This window comes from Squalius cephalus (assembly GCF_949319135.1).
Source record: "Squalius cephalus genome assembly, chromosome: 13".
Taxonomy (NCBI): domain Eukaryota; kingdom Metazoa; phylum Chordata; class Actinopteri; order Cypriniformes; family Leuciscidae; genus Squalius; species Squalius cephalus.
In genome coordinates, this window is record NC_137134.1 from 31836473 (window position 1) to 31856628 (window position 20156).

At 42.7% G+C, this 20156-nt stretch overlaps 3 protein-coding genes across 4 annotated transcripts in view; 2 read left to right on the top strand and 1 right to left on the bottom strand.

The window, feature by feature from the left end:
* The window catches only part of LOC307170525 (uncharacterized protein), a gene marked incomplete at its 3' end in the record, with an annotated part of 195647 nt that overhangs the window by 72981 nt on the left and 102510 nt on the right, over window positions 1-20156 (top strand). The gene's annotated exons all lie outside the window — the stretch shown is intronic.
* LOC307169960 (uncharacterized protein) overlaps window positions 1-20156 on the top strand; it is a 38560-nt gene that overhangs the window by 13767 nt on the left and 4637 nt on the right. For both annotated transcript variants that reach the window (XM_079890853.1, XM_079890852.1), the window contains exon 3: window positions 10638-10985. In XM_079890853.1, coding sequence (XP_079746979.1) covers window positions 10638-10985 — 348 coding nt within the window. The remainder of the gene's footprint in view (window positions 1-10637; window positions 10986-20156) is intronic.
* Window positions 12264-14670, bottom strand: LOC307169934 (uncharacterized protein). The gene is made up of 2 exons (XM_079890813.1): window positions 13389-14670; window positions 12264-13274 (listed from the first exon to the last, which is right to left on the bottom strand). The coding sequence occupies exon 1, from the start codon at window positions 14620-14622 to the stop codon at window positions 13447-13449; it is 1176 nt and encodes a 391-aa protein (XP_079746939.1). The 5' UTR covers window positions 14623-14670; the 3' UTR covers window positions 12264-13274; window positions 13389-13446.

Sequence of the window (20156 nt, forward strand, 5' to 3'; positions counted from 1 at the left end):
GACTGGCACTGTCTAGCACAAATAACTACAAACAACTGTACTTGTACTTGCCGTTGTTGACGCTTTCATTTTTCCCCATCTGTCCCAATAATAGTCCCAATAATATCTGTCTGCAGAGCCGCAGAGCCACAGTTTCACCCGCGCATGCGCAGTTTCAGGTTGTAATTCAAGCCCTATAAATAGTCATTTATATGCAAAATTGTCTATAAAACACAACCGGTCTTCCGACCTTTTAGTATATGCGCGAGGGAGAGAGAGCAATACAGCGCTCGTGTTGTTTGAAGGCGGAGAGAGTTAACGGGCTGCGCGCGCGCGCGTCCGGGGCGCTATATTTTTTTCCCCAGGATGGTAGGGGAAGACTCATGAATATTCATTAGGGAAGTCATCCCTGATTGGCCTTAACTGCCGCGTGTCGACCAATCGGTGATGGTAAATGATGCCTCGTGCCAAACCCAGACCAATCACTGTTCCATTCACGCCCTCCTCCCCTTCCCTTCTGTTCTCTGTGTTGTGTGCCTTGTGTGTGATGAAGGTGCTACTGGCAAATGTAACGCAAGTAACTAGCTCGGGAAAACTGTAATAATATTACTATTTTCAGACGAGTAATGCCTTACACTACTAGTTACTGAAAAAAGTAATATTATTACAGTAACGCGTTACTTTGTAACGTGTTACACCCAACACTGCTAGTGACAAACACTGAAACAAACAGGGTATATATACACACAGATACTAACAAGGTGACGGGAAACAGCTGTGTGCAATGATCAGTGATTAGACAGAACAGTATGATGGGAAATGTGGTGCATTAGAGAATGATAATGACAGAAAGGGGAAGAGAGACCTCTAGGGGACAACCAGGGAACACCAACCAGACACTGTGACAACTATCCCCTTAACATTCATATGCTGTTGGTATGCTAATCCATGATCAGCATAGACTAATAAGAATAACCTTGTGTGTACTTGTGAACTGTGTTTGTTTTAATCTAGAGAATATTCAAATATTTGCTATTTTATTAATATAAATCAGGTGTCTGAAGATCAAGATCCCAGTCATTCAAAGGTGATGTGTCTGAACAAAGTAAGATTATTGTCTGACAGGGACAGTGGATCTCTGGTACTATCACTCCATCCTGTGTCAGCATCAGAATTTTGTTTATGGAAAAGTTGTTCCACTCTCTGGAAAATGAGAAAGGAAATGTATTATAATCTAACAATACTTTAAACTGCTTTAAACTCCCACATACAGTAACAAGTTGCAGACTTAAAATATTTATTTCAGACAAATTATATAAATGTTTTAAGGTATTTTACAGTACTAAATATTTACCTTGGAGTCATGCAGCATTTATCATCTGTATAGCCCTATATATAAACATATCCATGGCTGTGTATTGCCTAGTTGCTGGATGTTTTTAGTCATAATTACTTGCATGTATTAAGTTTTTAATTTGGACATATATTTATTATTAAAGATGAAACATTTTTCTCAGAAATGTTCATTTGAAGTGCAATTTTTTGCATTATTATTAGTCAAATATGGACACAGAAAAAGCATTTTGTTACTCATACTAGCTACATATAATAGCTTTATCAGTCATCATCACACAAAAGTAATCAGAATAAATATTGCGACCAGGGCGAAACTTCAAAATAATTTAGTGTTTACAAATTATGAATAGAGACGTGGTCTGTGGTCAAGTCGTGTCTCTCTTTCAAAAACTCGTGTCTCTCCTCTTTCAAAAACTCTGCATCGCAAATTAATCAGCAATTGAGAAATTCAGGTTTAAATAGCTTTATTGGCATCTTAAAAAAAGGCTTTACGTTGCCAAAGTTGAATCAGGCTGTGATTGACAGCGCCCTGGTCCTATGGCATCGGTCATTGACTGATACAGTACTTTTTGTACTGTAGGCTACAGTACAGATACTGTACAGTACTCTAGCCCAATGTTGTTTGGGGTGGCTGGGGGGAAATATGACCTAATCGAAGACTGTAACCGAATGTAGATAAATAAGTCGTAACGATTGGGCTAAGTTAAATCAAGACAACAGCTGTATAATGTTATGGGCTCTCACTGAGCTCTAAAACACCTGAAAAAAGCAAGTACTGTAGTATAAATAGTATTAGTATAGTAATAATAAAAAATAAATAAAAATCAGACTTACCACGCGTAGCCTATCCAGTATCCTGATAGCGATGATGACTAATGATAATGATATCAATCATCTGTACTCTTCTATAAGAAATCATCTCAACAATATAGTGTAGCAGCAAATAAAACACAGATATAAACTTAATATCACTAAAATGAAATAGAAAGCTGCGCGTACAGATGCTCACATCCATATAAACACAACACTGACGTCTTCACTTTCCAGCTGAAGAATCTGTCAATCAAAAACTCATTAGCCAATGAGAACACACTGCTGCTAGCCCCGCCCCCACGAGAGCTCTGTGTCAGAATGGCGAACGAAAACTCAGGGAGCGCAAACGAAAACTTCAGAAGTGTAAATGAAAACTCTGGAAGCGCATTTGTATGTTCAGATCAGCGAAAGAAATATGAGAAATAGTTAGCAAAACATGCAGTGTATTAAAAACGAAGTAAAAAAAATTTGCCTGCGATTTATTCTTTTTCAGTTTTAAAAGATATTTTATTCAGTTTCAATTTATATTGTAGCTTTTGTTAGAGAGACACACAGAAACCGTCTTGCTCTGTACACTTGGTTTATTGAACTGCCCGCTTCACCTTCCGTGCTTTCTGTTACACGTCATGGGAGGAGGGGCTGGCCTTAAAGGAACATACCACATAACTCTACATCCCCCCTCTTTTAGAGAAGACCAGATGAAATTGCAAAATACTAAATAAAGTATAACCAATGACATAACATAACATGATATTGCAAAATGCAAGATTAAGTATAACTAATAACATAATATAACCTGGGTACCATTTATGAGGCAATATGATAGTGCATAGCACCTTTCAATCAGGTCATAACATAGTCTTTGTAACACTGGTTAGGACAGCTGACTCTTCCAGAACGAGTCACCACTGAATGTTTGCCCTCTGTGTCAGTGTAACAATCCACTTTAGGGGACAGTGGTTGCCGAATGTCCCCCTCAGTATTGGATGGTGTTGCGAATGTCTCAGTATTAGTCACCACTGGGAGATCATCTTCAAAGTCAGCTGGAGGGGATTCTGAGACGTGGAGGAGATGCCGTCTGTTCCTGATGTACTTGACACCTTGTGATGTCACAATGTAGCTATTTGGTTGCTGGGCAGGGGAAACCACAGTTGCTAAGCTGTCAAAACCACATGCTGTCTGCATCCTGACAGTTTGCCCTGGGTTCAGTGCAGGAAGCTGGTGAGCATTTCTGTCATAATAGTCTTTTCCCCTCAGTCGTTGTTTTGTGGTGGTGTCCTTTACGTTTGTGTGAACAACAGGCTGAAGCATTGCCTTGGTCACTGGGAGGAAGGTCCTCGTTTGTCTGGAAAGAAGGCGTTGTGCAGGGGATGGTAAGCCATCTCGGGGAAGATTACGAACATGGAGAAGTGCAGCACAGATGTCAGTATGATCGTGGTAGCATTTTTCCAAAAGATGTTTGGCAGATCTCACTGCACGCTCAGCCAGTCCATTGGATTGGGGATAGTGAGGGCTGCTGTGAATATGCTTAAAGTCCCATGTGCGTGCAAAATCTTCAAAATCATTGCACACAAACTGAGTAGCATTATCAGTCATTAAAGTGTGCGGGACACCATGTACTGCAAAATGTCTTTTCAGTTTTGCGATAACCGTGATGCTTCTCAGGAAGGTAATCTAGCTCAAACCAGCCAGAGAATGAATCCACGAGGACTAGATGTGTCTTTCCGTGCCAATCAAACAGGTCAGCAGCCATGAAAGACCAGGGAAGATCCTGGACTTCATGGAGCTGCAGTGGTTCTTTTGTCTGATGAGGTTTGAGTGCATTGCAGGGTGCGCAACGAGAGATCTCAGCGTCAATATCAATATACATCGATGGCCAATAAATCATTTCTTTAGCCCTGCGCTTTGTTGCTGTAATACCAGGATGACCTTAATGTAGCTGGCCTACATAAAATTTCTGGAGCGCAGGTGGGATAATGAATCTCTCCCCATGAAGCAGCAAGTCATCCTGAATGGTCAGCTCATCTCTCATTGAAAAGAAGGGACGCGAGGAGTATGGAAGTTCTTTTGAGGAGGCTGGCCAGCCGTTTCTAATCATGTCAGAAAGCTGTTGGCATGTGACATCTTTTTGCACAGCAGCCCTGAGTTCATCTTCAAGACGGGAAGATAGTACCTGGACAGTCATGACCTCTGGCAGGTCATCAGTGAGTTGTGGGTCTGTTGTGGAGAGGTGGGCCCGGGACAAAGCATCAGCCACAAACAGCTCCTTACCACGTTTGAAGATGACATCTAGGTGATATCGATGCAGTTTCATCATCATACCCTGCAGGCGGGGTGAGGCAGTGGGGAGTGGCTTCTTCAATATGGTTATCAAGGGCTGATGATCAGTTTTTTACAGTGACAGGGCGACCATAAATAAAATCATGGATTTTTTTTTGTTGCAAACACAAGTGCCTGCATTTCTTTTTCAATTTGAGCATAACGGGACTTAGTGGGCGTGAGGGTCCGCGATGCAAATGCCACAGGCTGCCCTCGCTGTAAGCATACTGCACCAAGGCCATGTTGGGAGGCATCTGCAGAGAGAACTACTGGTATGGACGTGTCAAAATACTGTAAAACTGGGGGGTTTGTCAAAGCCTGTTTCAGTCTTGCAAAAGCCTTGTCATGAGTCTCATGCCAGCACCGCTCCGAATCCTGATGAAGCAACTGTCTTAAAGGACCAGTGATGTCACTGTATTGTGGAATGAATTTGGATAAGTAATTTGTCATGCCCAACAACTGCTGCAGAGCTTGTTTTTCCTGAGGTGTTGGCATATCACATACTGCTTTAGTTTTTTCAGGGTCAGGTTTGACACCATCAGCAGTCAGAAGGTGGCCCACGTTCTGGACCGAATTAACTCTGAATCTGAATTTGTCGGGTTGAGTTTCATGTTAATGGCACGAATTTTGTTCAGTACCTGTCGCAAGCAATCATAATGTTCCTCATGTGCCCGGCCCCAGATGAGAATGTCGTCAACTACAATTTCACAAGGCTCTCCAGCAAACAATTGCTCCATTGATCTTTGAAAGACCTCACTGCCTGTTGAGATTCCATATGGCATCCATCCTCAAGAACCTGTAACGGCCAAACGGGGACATAAATGTGGTTAATTTGGATGTAGCTTCATCAAGGGGGATTTGCCAGAATTCACATTTAGCATCCAGAATGGTAAACACTTTAGCAGGGCTCTCAAGTCTCACGCATTGGGCGTGAGACACACGCAATTCAACCAGTTCACACGCTCACACGCCACACCGTGTATTTCTCACGCTGAAAAGGCAATGCCAACCAAGTTGTCCTGCAAGCTTTATATATAACATTGTATACGAGGCGCAGGCACACAAAGTGAAGTTTCCTGCCGCCAGCACGTATCTCGGCCAGATTGCGTTCGTTACTAGGCAACATATATGCGCGAACACACGGAAGTTGAGGGAACATTCTCGGCCACCGTACGTTCGTTACTAGGTAACCAACAACATCGCGTGAACACACGTCGTGACTCGTGATGGAGAAGGTAAGTTGGAAGAAAGCTCGTCTAACATTTTTAGGCTAGAACATTTAATATATAACTCATCGTATACATTATTATTGATGCAGTCAAAAACTCTACAACTACTTTGCAACCAGGCCAGAAGCTTTGGCTCAGTTTGGCTAGCTTACGTTTTCTTAAACTAAGGGAATGTTAGTGGGTATATGGGAAGTAATGAAGATGTATTTCTTCATTTTATTTTAAATACATTTAAATTTGTTTATTTTATTTTATTTTATTTTAAATTATATATTATACTGTATTAATAGTCTTTCTAGTTACATTAAGGCCTACATGTATTAAAGCAGAGTGCTCTGGGTAATATTTTATATCCTGTCAAAACATACATTAATCATTGCCATTGCATTTGTATTTTTCAAACACAAAACACATTTCATAAGCTGGAGTGTGTACTTTTGTGCACACACACACACACACACACACACGCACACACACACACACACCTTAATAATACTCTAATATGTCATTTGTTCACAATGTCCCATGCACCACACAATAAATAATTATACCATTTTGACTAGACACATTCAAAATGCAAAAAGATTTGTTTTTCCAAACTGTTTGGAGCAATTTGTTATATTTTTGTAATTTTTGTATAACTTAGGCTATTTGTAATTTTGAAATATAACATTAAAGAGTATATTTGATGTGATGAATTGCTCTGTCATTTATCAGATTTACCAATTGTTATAATTTCAATTTGGGCTGGTTAATTATGAACAATGGGTAAAATTGGGGGGCGGGGACAGGTGGGGGCGGGGCTCCATTAGGGCTCCTCCCCCAACCGCATGTGATCTCACTCCAAGCTTTTGGTAAAACTTGAGAGCCCTGCTTTAGCACCAGGCATGTCTGCAATGATCTGTTCAATTGTTTTTAGGGGGTGCCGTGGTCTGAGGAGGGCTTTGTTAAGATGAACTGGGTCTATGCAAATCCTCACTGATCCATCTTTTTTTGGGGCTGCAACCATGGCTGATACCCACTCCGTTGCCTCAGTTACGGGTGTTATCACACCCAGCTCAGTCATGCGATTTAGTCCTGCTTTTACTGTTTCTTTCATAGCTATTGGTATTTTACGGGGTGCACAGACTACATGGGTCACTATGTTATCCAGTCTCATATGATATACAACTGGCAAGCTGCCAGTGACATCACAATGGAAAAGATCTCTGTATTCACGTACCTCCGGTGCCTCATGATGCAGCATGTGTACGTCAGGTCCCAGTTGGAGGAGTCCCATAGCGATGCTATCCTGTAGGCCAGGGGTGGCCAAACTTTTTTCTATGAAGGTCCAAAAATCAAACTTGTAAAAAAAAAGTAAATTTTGCATCATAAATCAAACTGTATTACATTAAAGTTGCTATGGGTTTATTTATTTCATAATATTTAAAATAAATATAAAACAAATTTAATCTGATTCACTAATGCAGTTTTATTTGTAAAGTTTTGCATTTTAATGAACTTATTACAATAAAACCAACAATCCCCAAGTGTTCAATGTACAATACAGTTCAATGCCAAATACACAAGCAATAATAAAACCATGTGGTTGCAATGTCAGTGACCTAATGAGAGATATGAAGCTGGTCCTTATTTTTCAGAAGTTTTTCAAGATTGGGCTGTAGCTGACTTGCAGACAAAGATAAGATATTATGTAGGTGAGAGTTATTTTGCTTCTGAGTTTACTCTTGTTCAAGTTCTACAGACTAAAAGTCTGCTCGCAGAGGTAGGTACTGCCAAACAGAGACAGCATCACTTGTGCCTGCCTACACATCTTTGGGGACCTGTTTGCTGGGACACATTTGTAGAAGTCTGTCAAGGGAAGGGATGTGAACTTGTGTTTCAGTTCTGAATCACACTGAAGCTCAATTAGTTCCATCTGAAGATCATCTCTGACTGAATCCACACTGATGGTGAAGGGTTGAGCAAACAACTCAAAGTCAGCAGTGTTGTGTCTGAAGTCCTCAAAGCGACTGTCAAACTCCTGGATAAGGTTGCTGAGAACAGCATAATACTCATGGACCTTCTCTTTCACCATGCCTACCTCTCCAAGACAGGGAAAATGGGCTAAATTTCCTGCATGTGGGAGGAGAAACAGAAATAACAGTGTGAGACTGGGACAGGCATGTAAAACAGAGGGAGAAAAAATAGAATAAATAACTGAAAAAAGAAGGAAATTATTATTTCATGACAATTTAAGAAACTAGCAAATTTTAAGCAAATTTTATCAGCTTGATGTACAACAAAAATACAAATGCTGACATGACTGAATATAAATGTAAACTCCACATATAATTCTAAATATAATTAATAATAATATAATTATAATTGCACAAAATATCCTGAATATTATAACTGTAAATGTTACTGTTACCTGCTGAGAGATGTCTCCTGAGCAGCAGTAGTTTTTGTTTGAAGGCTCTGACGTGATCAAAAAGCTGGGTGATAATCTGGTCTTTTCCCTGGAGCTGAACTTTCAAAATAGTGAGCATCTCTGTTACATCCACAAGGAAAGCCAGGTCAGAGAGCCATTTCTTATCAGTGGGCACTTGAATATTACCATCCTTCCTTTCCTGAAAAACTCTGATCTCATCACGCAGATCAAAAAATCTCCTCAGAACTTTTCCCCGGCTGAGCCATCTGACCTCCTGGTGGTACAACACATCACCATATTGCGCATCCATCTCATCCATCAGTGTCTTGAACTGTCAGTGAGAAAGTGCCTTGGAGCGTATATTGTTGACAACTTTGACGACGTCACGCATCACATTCACAAGCCCGACAGATTTAGCACAAAGTTGTTCTTGATGTAAAATGCAGTGGTACTTAACAACTTTTCCTCCACATTCACTGACTTTCTGAGACACAAATGTAGCAAGGCCAGATTTCCTCCCTACCATTGACGGCGCTCCGTCAGTTGTAATGCCGGCCATCTTCTCCCACTTTAATTCATTTCTTTCCAACACTCTCTCAACAGCAAAAAAGAGATCTTCTCCTTTAGTTGTATCAGAAAGGGTCTCAAGGCCAGCCAGCTCTTGTGTCACATCAAAAGTTTCATTAACTCCACGCAAAAATACCAACAGCTGTGCGGAATCGGATATGTCGGTGCTCTCGTCGCAGGCTATTGAATAGGCAGAGAACGCATTTGCCTTTGTCTTGATTTGCTCGCCGATGTCTTGAGCCATGTCCTCTATGCGTCGGGTAACAGTATTTCTTGACAGGCTAATTTGTGAGAACATTCGTACCTGAGAAGGACAAACTGCTTCTGCAGCCACTGCAAGACATTCCTTGACGAACTCTCCAGTAGCGAAGGCTCTTCCACTTTTAGCAATTAGAGCGGAAATCTGATAACTGGCCCGTGTGGCGCTTTCTTGTGCTGATGAAGGACGTAGCAGCGCGCTCTGTTCAGATCGAAGTCCAGCAAGCAGCTCGTTAGCCTTCTGTTTTCACGCCTCGCCGCTGTACTTTGAGAAAGCTGCAGAATGTTTTGTTTCATAATGACGACGGATATTGTACTCTTTTAAAACAGCAACGGACTGTTTGCAAACTAGACACACTGCCTTTGATTTGACTTCAGTGAATAAAAACTCATCTTGCCAAACTTTTTTAAAATTTCTCTTGTCTGTGTGCCACTGCCTTGATTTCTCCATTATTGCGTTTAATTTGTTGACGTTAATTGACGTCAAGTGTCGCAAAGCACGCGGTGCTGCACCTTGAATTGCGCATTTACAGGAAAAAATCTAATTAATTTATATTTAATTTAAACATTTAATTTCAGTTTACTCTGTTGTAGTTCAACAATAAAACAAACAAAAATGTTATGTCAAATTAGAAATGACGATCTGTGTCGAAGGTATCCCCTCCCCCCTCGGACGGTATGGTGGGCCAAATCAAAGGTTACCATGGGCCAACTTTGGCCCGCGGGCCCTAGTTTGGGCATCTCTGCGTGTAGGCCAAGAAGGGGTTTTACATCACGATCCACCACATGAAATTCAAATTCCCCACGGACGCACTGCAACACTGTTGTTCCCTCAGTGTCGATTGATTCTCCTCCATGGGCCACCAGATTGACTTTCTCTGCTATGTTGGTAGATATGGTGTGATTCAAACCTTTCAGCATCCGTTTTAATATTACATTACATTACACTTTGCACCTGTATCAACCTTTACTTTCAGTTGCCTATTTCCATTTTTTAATTTCAGAGTTGTGAAAATTTCACCCTTCTGACTGGAGAGATCAACAGGGTCACAGAAAAAAGTGTCCTGCATATTTTCATCAGGTTGTGCATACAGCTCATGTATTCTGTCTCTTTGCTGTGTCCTGGGCTGATATATTGTTTAAGCACCTACTTGCTGTGTTGGTGCTGACCTGCAGCATCTCGCAAAGTGGTTTAGTCTACCACAGTTGTTGCAGCGTTTGTTGTATGCATAGCATTTGTTTTTTTCTGAAGGATGTTGGCCATTACAGTTTGAGCAACGTGTTTTTTGCAGAGCACACTGCCCGCTTCACCTTCTGTGCTCTCTGTTACACATCATGGGAGGAGGGGCTGGCCTTAAAGGAACATACCACATAAATCTACATATATTTTCATTAGTTTCTATAAAAATTACATTCATTATTATTGGCACAAAAGTAATTCCATATGCCTCCCTTAACGCCCCTGCTTGGAGTGGAATATTTCTTACACAAATGTTTTCCCAGAACAGTCACAGATGAAATATGCCAAATGTCTTCCTAATTGGACATTTAGCCAACTGGACATGTTAGAAAAGTTACTTTTAGAAAAAAAAAAGGTTGCTTTACAGACTGAAAGTCAAGAAAGTACTTCTGTAAAATGCACAATCATTTTCACAGATGTTCTTGTTGTGAAGTCTTTAATCATCTATTGTTTTGTGTTTCAGGTGTTTCTGCTGCAGATAAAAAGTCAGTGAAGGAGGGAGCATCTGTCACTTTAAAACCTGCTGTAAAAAGAAACCATGTGATATGGTATTTTAATGACACTCTCATCGCTGAAATCACTGGAGATCAGCATAAGACCTATACAGATGTTCAGTGTAACGAGAGATTCAGAGACAGACTGAAGCTGGATCATCAGACTGGATCTCTGACCATCATGAACACCAGAACCACAGACTCTGGAGAATATCGACTTTCTGAACACATCACCATCAACAGCATCATCAGCAGTCGTCATCGCCGCAGCAGCAGCATCAACAACCTTGCAAAGAGATTTGATGTTTCTGTAACTGGTGAGTATAATTTAGTCATTCAGGAATTTAGCGGTGAAAACACCATTCCATTGGAATATAAAGATAGATGGTATTGTTTCATCTCTTTACTTTAGTATCTAGTAGTGTTGTCAGACTTGGTACCAAAGTGAGTGTACTGAAATTTAAAACGTGATGCTTTGAGCGCTGTCGAGCGGAATCGTAAACACCTCAGACTGGGCATTGTGTTCACACGCTCATTACATATGTCTGATTGGCTACAATGATCAATGCAGGAAGTGTTTGAAAGTGTTTTGAAAGCGGGAGCCTTTGAAAGCACAAGATAGATGCCTGCATCAAACTCTCCTGTGTGTATCTGTGTAAGCGCTCAGTGAAGAGTGAAAAAAAACATTTACAACATGTTTTTGAAGCACTGATCATTATAGCCAATCACAGACATATTTAATTTCACGCGTGAAAACAATGGCCAATCAGAGGTCTTTACGATTCCACTCAACAGCGTTTAAAGCGTCACATCTATATATAAATTAAGTAAACGTCAAGTAAATTATTAACAAAGGGTCTTTATCATTCAACATAGACTTTTAACCATTTTGCATTGTCATATCCTCATCAAAAACATACCTGGAGTTGTTTTATTATGTGTTAGTAATCCTTTGTCGAACTCTTCTGCAATCAAAACACTGACCCATACGTACTCTAGCAAATTTCACAAGGAGATTTCAAATAATGTTTTCACCATGGCAGTCCTTAGGGCTCCTAAAGTAGTTTAACATCCCAAACAAAGCTTATTAAGGAATCTTGCAGAACATATTTTCACGAAGAAAAAGAATAAAACAGAATACAGTTGCAGTAAATTGCATTTTATTATTTTGTTTCCTGTAAACACACAGCTTATACCTGGGAAACAGCTTTATAGCTTATGCTGTGAAATCAATCAGAAAGTTGAAAGTAGCTCAACTTTATGGTAATGAGCTATGACGCGGTGCAGCGGCAAACACCAGCAATATAGATGTCCTTCGCAAAATTTATAATTTTGTGACTGGCATTTACAGATTTTTACAATCACTTTGCTACTATTTTCAGAACCTTGATGTCATTTTTCAAAACTCTAGACACAAAACTCAAAACGGTTATCACTTGTAACACAGGCTGTCTAATGTTCAAAACATTGCATTGTGCATTCACATCTTTAAAGAAATCTTGCACTTGCACAATCATTGGTTCAAAAAACTAATTTACTGTGAAATACCACTAAAACATAACTATAGATCACCCACACACAAGCAAACGTACTCGGTTACTAACGTAACCTCGGTTCTCTCTAGAAGAGGGAACGAGTACTGCGTTTGAAAAACGCTATGGGAAAAACTCTTTTTTCACGAAATACTGAAGCAAAAAATTATCCTTAATTTTCTTATTATTGTAAAGCGCGTTGCAGCAGCACACAGCTATGGCGAGACGGCTCGCTCGCTCATTGGCTGTTCTGCGGCAACTGCATAAGCCTATCGAGCGAGGCCTGAAGTGATGTCAGGCCAATGAGGGCGCTTCGCGCCCTCCTTGCCTCTTCCCGCCGAAACGGGCGTGGCTTATCCCTATAAAGGAAGCTCGAAAAGGCTGATTCATTTGATTTTTATCGCCGAAGCGACCAAAGTGAACCATACGCACGGCAGGGAACGCAGTACTCGTTCCCTCTTCTAGAGAGAACCGAGGTTACGTTAGTAACCGAGTACGTTCTCTTACGAGAGTTCTCTCGTACTGCGTTTGAAAAACGCTATGGGAACGCATTGTAAAGCGCCGTGCGTACTGGGGTGAAAACACCGATTACTGGAAGCGACGTCCAGATATACAGTGTACAACCACCATATAGACTCACAGAGAGTCTTGGAAATGAGAGGGTGAATCCCTCATTCCTATATTATAGCATCCGCAGACGCAAACATGACCTCACATCGAGAGTCTTAGAACAAGAGGGGAGTCCCTCCGTCCTTATATGGTAGCGTCCACAGACGCAAACATGACATCACATATACAAGGCGGATAGCCTGAACTAATGTGGGAAATGTGGGTCTTACACAATTCTGCCCATATGACAGTCGGCAGCGCTCTGCGCTCGAGATTTCAGTGTTCTGATCAGACAACTGACTCAATTACACCGACAAGAGTTTAGCCTGTAAAGCAGGGACCTCTAGGTTGTAAAACCTAATAAACGTAGACGGCGAGGCCCAGCCTGCCGCCATACATATGTCCTGTAAGGAAATCCCGCTAGACCAAGCCCACGATGAGGCAACGCCTCTCGTGGAATGCGCTCTTTTTATTTAAGTTTATTTGAATAGGGACAAGTATGTTACATAAACTCATGTTACATACTACAACATTTTAGCCGAAGCTAATTCTCAATGTTCGTCCCTAATGGGCCTTTACATAACACCCAACGGACACTGGAGGCCCTTGGCAGTGTATGCTAGCGCTATAGCGTCGACTATCCATCTGGATAAACTTTGTTTCGAAACAGCCATTCCCTTGGAACGTCCACTGAACGAGACAAGAGCTGCTCAGTCTGTCTGAAGACAGCAGAGCGAGACACGTAAGCTCTTAAAGCCCTAATGGGGCAAAGAAAACTCGAGTCCCCTTCCTCACTTGACCCCGGCAGGGCAGACAGGGAGATAACCTGTGCCCGAAACGGTGTGTTGAGGGATTTTGGCACATAACCATGCCTAGGTTTGAGTATAACTTTAGAGTCGTTAGGCCCAAACTCTAAGCACGCTGGGCTCACGGAGAGCGCGTGCAGGTCGCCTATGCGCTTCACTGAAGCGAGAGCCAACAAAAACACTGTTTTAAAAGACAGATGTTTAAGGCTAATAGATTGGATAGGCTCGAAAGGGGCACCTTTCATGGCCTCCAAAACCGTAGAGAGGTCCCACATAGGGACTGAAGGTGGTCTGGGAGGATTCAGCCTCCTAGCTCCCCTGAGGAAGCGGATGACTAAATCGTTCCTTCCTAGGGACCGGCCTAGCGTTGTTTCAGAACACGCTGCAATAGCCGCCACATAAACCTTGAGCGTGGAAGGGGTTCTGCCCCTATCCAATAGCTCCTGTAGGAAGGAGAGAACCTCCGTCACGTCGCAATCGAGGGGTGATCGACCCCGAGCTGTACACCAGCCGGAGAAAACCGACCACTTCGAGGCATAAAGCCGCCTAGTCGACGGTGCTCTAGCCTGTGTGATAGTATTCATCACTCCCTCTGCGAGATCAGCGGGTACCCGTTGAGCGCCCACACGTGAAGGGACCACAATTCTGGGTGAGGATGCCAAATCGAACCCCTGGCCTGCGAGAGGAGATCCCTCCTCAATGGCACTGGCCACGGAGCGATGTCTGCTAGCTGCATCAGGACTGGGAACCACGTTTGGTTCTTCCAGAACGGTGCTACAAGCAGTATTGAGCATCTCGTTTCCCTGACCCGCTCTATCACCTGAGGAAGGAGGGAGACGGGGGGAAAAGCGTATAGCAGGCAGCGCGGCAACGTTAGGGACAGCGCGCTCTCGTCTTTGGAAAAGAACACGGGGCAGTGAGCGTTTTCGCGGGACGCGAATAGGTCCACTTCCGCTCTGCCGAATCTCTCCCACAACAGCCGGACTGTTTGCGGGTTTAGAGACCATTCGCTCGTGGGAATGATGTTCCTGGACAGTCTGTCTGGACCCAAATTTTGGAGTTTGTGCTGAGCCCATGTCAGGAGGCGTTTTGCCAGACAGTACAGGTCTCTGGACCTGAGACCGCCCTGGCGATTTATGTAGGACACCACAGACATGTTGTCCGAACGGACTAAGACGTGTTGGTCCTTGATTCGGGGACGAAAGCGCGTCAGCGCTTTGTTCACTGCCATCAATTCCAGGCAGTTGATATGTTGGAGCTTCTCTCGATCTGACCACAGGCCGAAGAACGATCTGCCCTCGAGCAGTACTCCCCATCCCGAGGTGGAGGTGTCCGTCGACACCACCCTTACTCTCGAGGAAGTCCCCAGGCTTACACCTGATTGGTACCAGTCGTTCGATATCCAAGGTTTCAGAGCTGTCACACAGCTCTGATCGACCTTGAGACGCAGCCGACCGGACACCCATGCTCCGCGCGGTATCCGCGCTCTCAGCCAGAACTGCAGAGGGCGCATGCGGAGCAAACCCAGCTGAAGAACTGGTGATGCTGAGGCCATGAGACCTAACATCCTCTGAAATTCCCTGAGTGGGGTGGTCGCGCCGCAGCGGAAAGAGCTCGCTGCGCGCTGAATGTTTAGCACGCGCTGTGGCGACAGCCGTGCCGTCATGGACTGTGAGTCCAGAACTGTTCCCCCGGAAACAAAGTCGCTTGACTGGGATTCAGTGATCTCTTCGTCCAATTGACTGTTATACCAAGATGCTCGAGGTGATCGAGTAAAATGGCCCTGTGCTCCACGAGTTGAGATCGTGATTGAGCTAGAATCAGCCAGTCGTCCAAATAGTTCAGCACTCGCATGCCCCTGAGTCTGAGAGGGGCGAGCGCTGCATCCATGCACCTTGTAAATGTACGAGGTGCCAGGGATAAGCCGAACGGAAGGACTGTATACTGGTATGTCTGACCCTCGAAGGCGAATCTCAAGTATCGCCTGTGACCTGACGCTATCTGTATTTGAAAATACGCGTCCTTTAGATCTATCGAGATAAACCAGTCTCCTCGGCGAATATGCGCGAGAATTTTTCTGGTCGTGAGCATTCTGAAACTGCGTTTCATCAATGCTTTGTTCAGCCGTCTCAGATCTAGTATGGGTCTGAACCCGCCGTCTTTCTTGGGAACCAGAAAGTATCTGCTGTATAGCCCCTCCTCGCTTTGAGCTTGAGATACAGGCTCTATAGCCCCTTTGCTCATTAGTTTTGATATTTCGGCACGAAGTAGGAGTGCTACTTCTGGATTCACCGTAGATTTGACGCCTGTGTGAAGGGCTGTGCTTGTGCATAGGGATGGGCACTGGACAGTGGGCATCTGCTCTACACCTGAAGCACCATCGGCCGTGGCCGGGTATTTTATTTAATTTTTTTTTTTTTTTTTTTTTTTGAAGCGCGTTCTGCTGAGGGGGATGCGCGCTGATCACAGCGGACAGAATGCCCGCGCTCGACCCCGCTGCGGTGTTTAACCGAACGAGGGAGGGCTGGGCGAGTCCCGTAGGACATATAATGTCCTTGAGTGAATGTGGGTGTAGGAGAGCGGGCACATTTACTGCAGTGAGCGCACTGTCTGTCTGAGCAGAGTGAATGCATACAGGTTTCGTGTTTACAGAAACCACATGACATGCAGAACATAGTGTTTGTGGGCACTAGGCAGTGGGCACGTTCACTATGTTGTGTGCTTGATCGACCTGAGTCGAATTTAATATCATCGGCCATGGCCGGGACACCAGACGATACATCCCATGGGATTTTTCTGGGTAGCCGTAAAAGGCTTTGTGTGCAGGCAAGCGAGCAGCTGTGCACTGCAGAATACACTGGAACAGTCACATTTCTTGGAACTGAACGAGCGTCGGGCTTCGGTAGAAGTCCGGCCATGTACCACGTGCTCGTGGGCTGCGAAAAACACATCTGCAGTTGCCTCTTGGGGAACAAACAGAGTGATTTGCATTTGGCGGCATAAATATTTTTCTGCCGGTAGACCCGGGATACGAACCCGGGTCAACCCATAGCACGAACCCTGTGCTATGAAATAGAAAAGAAAAGACAGTACTGTAAAACATCAAATGCAGTATTCCTCAACTTGCTTGCTTGTACTGTAAGAAACAAAACAGGAGTGATTACTGTACTTCTACATTGTCATCAACTCTGTGTTGTGGATTTGGTCACAGGTTCTCATCTACATCACAATGGATGTTTTCATTAGCCAAACATCTTCGGGCATGGCGAATCCAGGCCTGACACTGGTCTGCTGTGATGTCATTGCAGGCGTCAAGCAATTACAAGGGCCTGCATCTATACAGTGCAGTACTGTCGATACTGTAAATAGTCTGAAAAGGTGGTACAGTATTTGGGACCATAGACACAGTGTCTACATCCATGGAGATTGTAGTCTAATTGGTTCATGCTCCACGCTAATTGGTGACAATGAATCTCGTTATCTTGAAACTTTCATGATTTAAACATGGAAGATTGTTTGTCATTACAGTTTTTTACAATCACTTTGTTTCTATTTTCAGAACCTTGATGTCATTTTTCACAACTCTAGACACAAAACTCACAACCAATGATCAAAATGCACATTTTTCAAAACTCTAACCCTTTTCTCATTTTCTTGGATACAATACACATAAAACTTAGATCATTTGTTCATTCAACATAAATCACCTGTTCAATATGACACAACTTAACATCAAAGTACTGCTATTTCAAAACGCAATTCACACATTACATTTCAAATCAGTGTCTATTCATTTCCTTACAATGATCTAACTATCAATTGATACAACTGCTCAAAATGATAAGTAACTATTGCATTACTCTGAATGCATAGTTGTATGGAAACAGACAAACCATCTTCCATGTTTACTAAATCATGAAAGTTTCAAGATAACGAGATTCATTGTCACCAATATCCATGGATGTAGCCTATAATATTTGATCATAATGCTTCATCAGACACTGTGTCTATGGTCCCAAATACTGTACCACCTTTTCAGACTATTGACAGTATTGACAGCACTGCACTGTATAGATCATCACTCCTGTTCTGTTTCTTACAGTACAAGCAAGTTGAGGAACACTGCATTTGATGTTTTACAGTCTTTTCTATTTCATAGCTAATTATTTTTGCTTTGATTCAAATAAACCTATGTTGTGATTGTACTATAGTGTTTTGCATCAATATATTACAAACTTTGTTCAATGATTCCACTGTGTCTGTAGTATTCTCTCTATTTTTACAGAGATGTGTTTACTGTACATGTAGTGCCATAATGAAACCTGTATCAACTATTTTGTTCTACAATATTTAATGATTGTACGAACAATGACACAGTGAAACTATCGGTTGCTTGTGTGTGGGTGATCTATAGTTATGTTTCAATGGTATTTCACAGTAAATTTGTTTTTTGAACCAATGATTGTGCAAGTGCAAGATTTCTTTAAAGATGTGAATGCACAATGCAGTGTTTTGAACATTAGACAGCCTGTGTTACAAGTGCTAACCGTTTTGAGTTTTGTGTCTAGAGTTTTGAAAAATTACATCAAGGTTCTGAAAATAGTAGCAAAGTGATTGTAAAAAACTGTAAGAGCAATGCAACAGTTACTTATCATTTTGAGCAGTTGTATCAATTGATAGTTAGATCATTGTAAGGAAATGAATAGACACTCATTTGAAATGTAATGTGTGAATTGCCTTTTGAAATAGTAGTACTTTGATGTTAAGTTGTGTCATGTTGAACAGTTGAATTTTGTTGAATGAACAAATGATCTAAGTTTTATGTGCATTGTATCCAAGCAATTGAGAAAAGGGTTAGAGTTTTGAAAAATGTGCATTTTGATCATTGGTTGTGAGTTTTGTGTCTAGAGTTGTGAAAAATAACAGCAAGGTTCTGAAAATAGTAACAAAGTGATTGTAAAAAACTGTAATAAAAAAATAAAAAAATAAATAAAATAAAAAAATAGATGTCCTTCGTGCTGGCTGATTCCGGAGAAACATACGATGTAAACTTTCGTTCCTACCAAAACATTAGTTCCAAAAAAAATAATTAATTGCAGAGTTTAACCATCATAGTGAAAGTGTATCATTTGCATATGTTTTTAAGTTCTGTCAGTTTAACAGGGCATATATAAGAACGAGCAGAGAGAGAGCCCCGGCCGCGCGCACGCGCACTCAACCGAGCGCTGTCTTGCTCTCTCTCTCCCTCGCGCATATAATCAAAATCAATTGATACGATGGTGTCGAAAAAAAAACTCTCCAGTGATGAAATGTTTTCTTTGTTGACAAATCTTGTGCGATATCCTAAACTGCCGAATGCATTGATTGTTTTTTTCTGTTTACATTTCATGGTGTGACACTTCTCTTCTCCCATGATTTTGCACACTTTGGATGACTTCGTTCGATTAGTTTTATCTTCCGCTTTTTTCTTTTTCTTTCTCGAGCTTACTCCACTGCCGCCTGCCTCCGCCATCTCGCTGAATGCTGCAGAGAGACGCTGTGCTGGAAGCACCTGATATAAAACGAGGCCAGCTATTGGCTATTCGCTACTTCTCCTGCTGTACTGGCTGAGTAAAACCTCCAGTGGCTCATTACTGCCACACTTTGGTCACCGCAGATTTAAAATATGCACGAAATGAGCCGCTTACGGCAAATAAAAGTTATTTAGCAACTAATCGATGACTAAATTAGTTAGACAACTATTTTAAAGGTGTATTAAGCAACTTTTCATGTTAAAAATACCCGTTTTTCTAACCCATACATGCTTAAACAATTGCCTGATGGGCTGAATGAGCCCTTCTCTGATCACTGAGATTGCCTCTATAATCCTGTACAGTAAAATAAATAAGAGGGATTCGGGATGGAATCGACTGGGCGTGACGTCATGCGCGTTCACGCTCACCTGGCTATGTCTGGTTGCAGTTTTGCGTGTAGCCAGAAGGGGGCATAGTTCTGCAAAAACTCAGAGACTTGCTTAATGCACCTTTAATAATCGATTTTAATCGATTAAATCGATTAGTTGTTTCAGCTCTACACTGCACATTGAGTGAGCACAGCTGGCCACTCCCCCTCTCACACACACACTGAGTGAGCACAGCTGGCCACTCCCCCTCTCACACTGCACACTGAGTGAGCACAGCTGGCCACTCCCCCTCTCACACACACACTGAGTGAGCACAGCTGGCCACTCCCCCTCTCACACACACACTGAGTGAGCACAGCTGGCCACTCCCCCTCTCACACTGCACACTGAGTGAGCACAGCTGGCCACTCCCCCTCTCACACACACACTGAGTGAGCACAGCTGGCCACTCCCCCTCTCACACACACACTGAGTGAGCACAGCTGGCCACTCCCCCTCTCACACACACACTGAGTGAGCACAGCTGGCCACTCCCCCTCTCACACTGCACACTGAGTGAGCACAGCTGGCCACTCCCCCTCTCACACTGCACACTGAGTGAGCACAGCTGGCCACTCCCCCTCTCACACTGCACACTGA

Coding starts and splice junctions, on each gene's coding strand:
- LOC307169934 (XM_079890813.1), bottom strand. CDS start 14,622: ATGGTCTCTAAACCCGCAAACAGTCCGGCTGTTGTGGGAGAGATTCGG.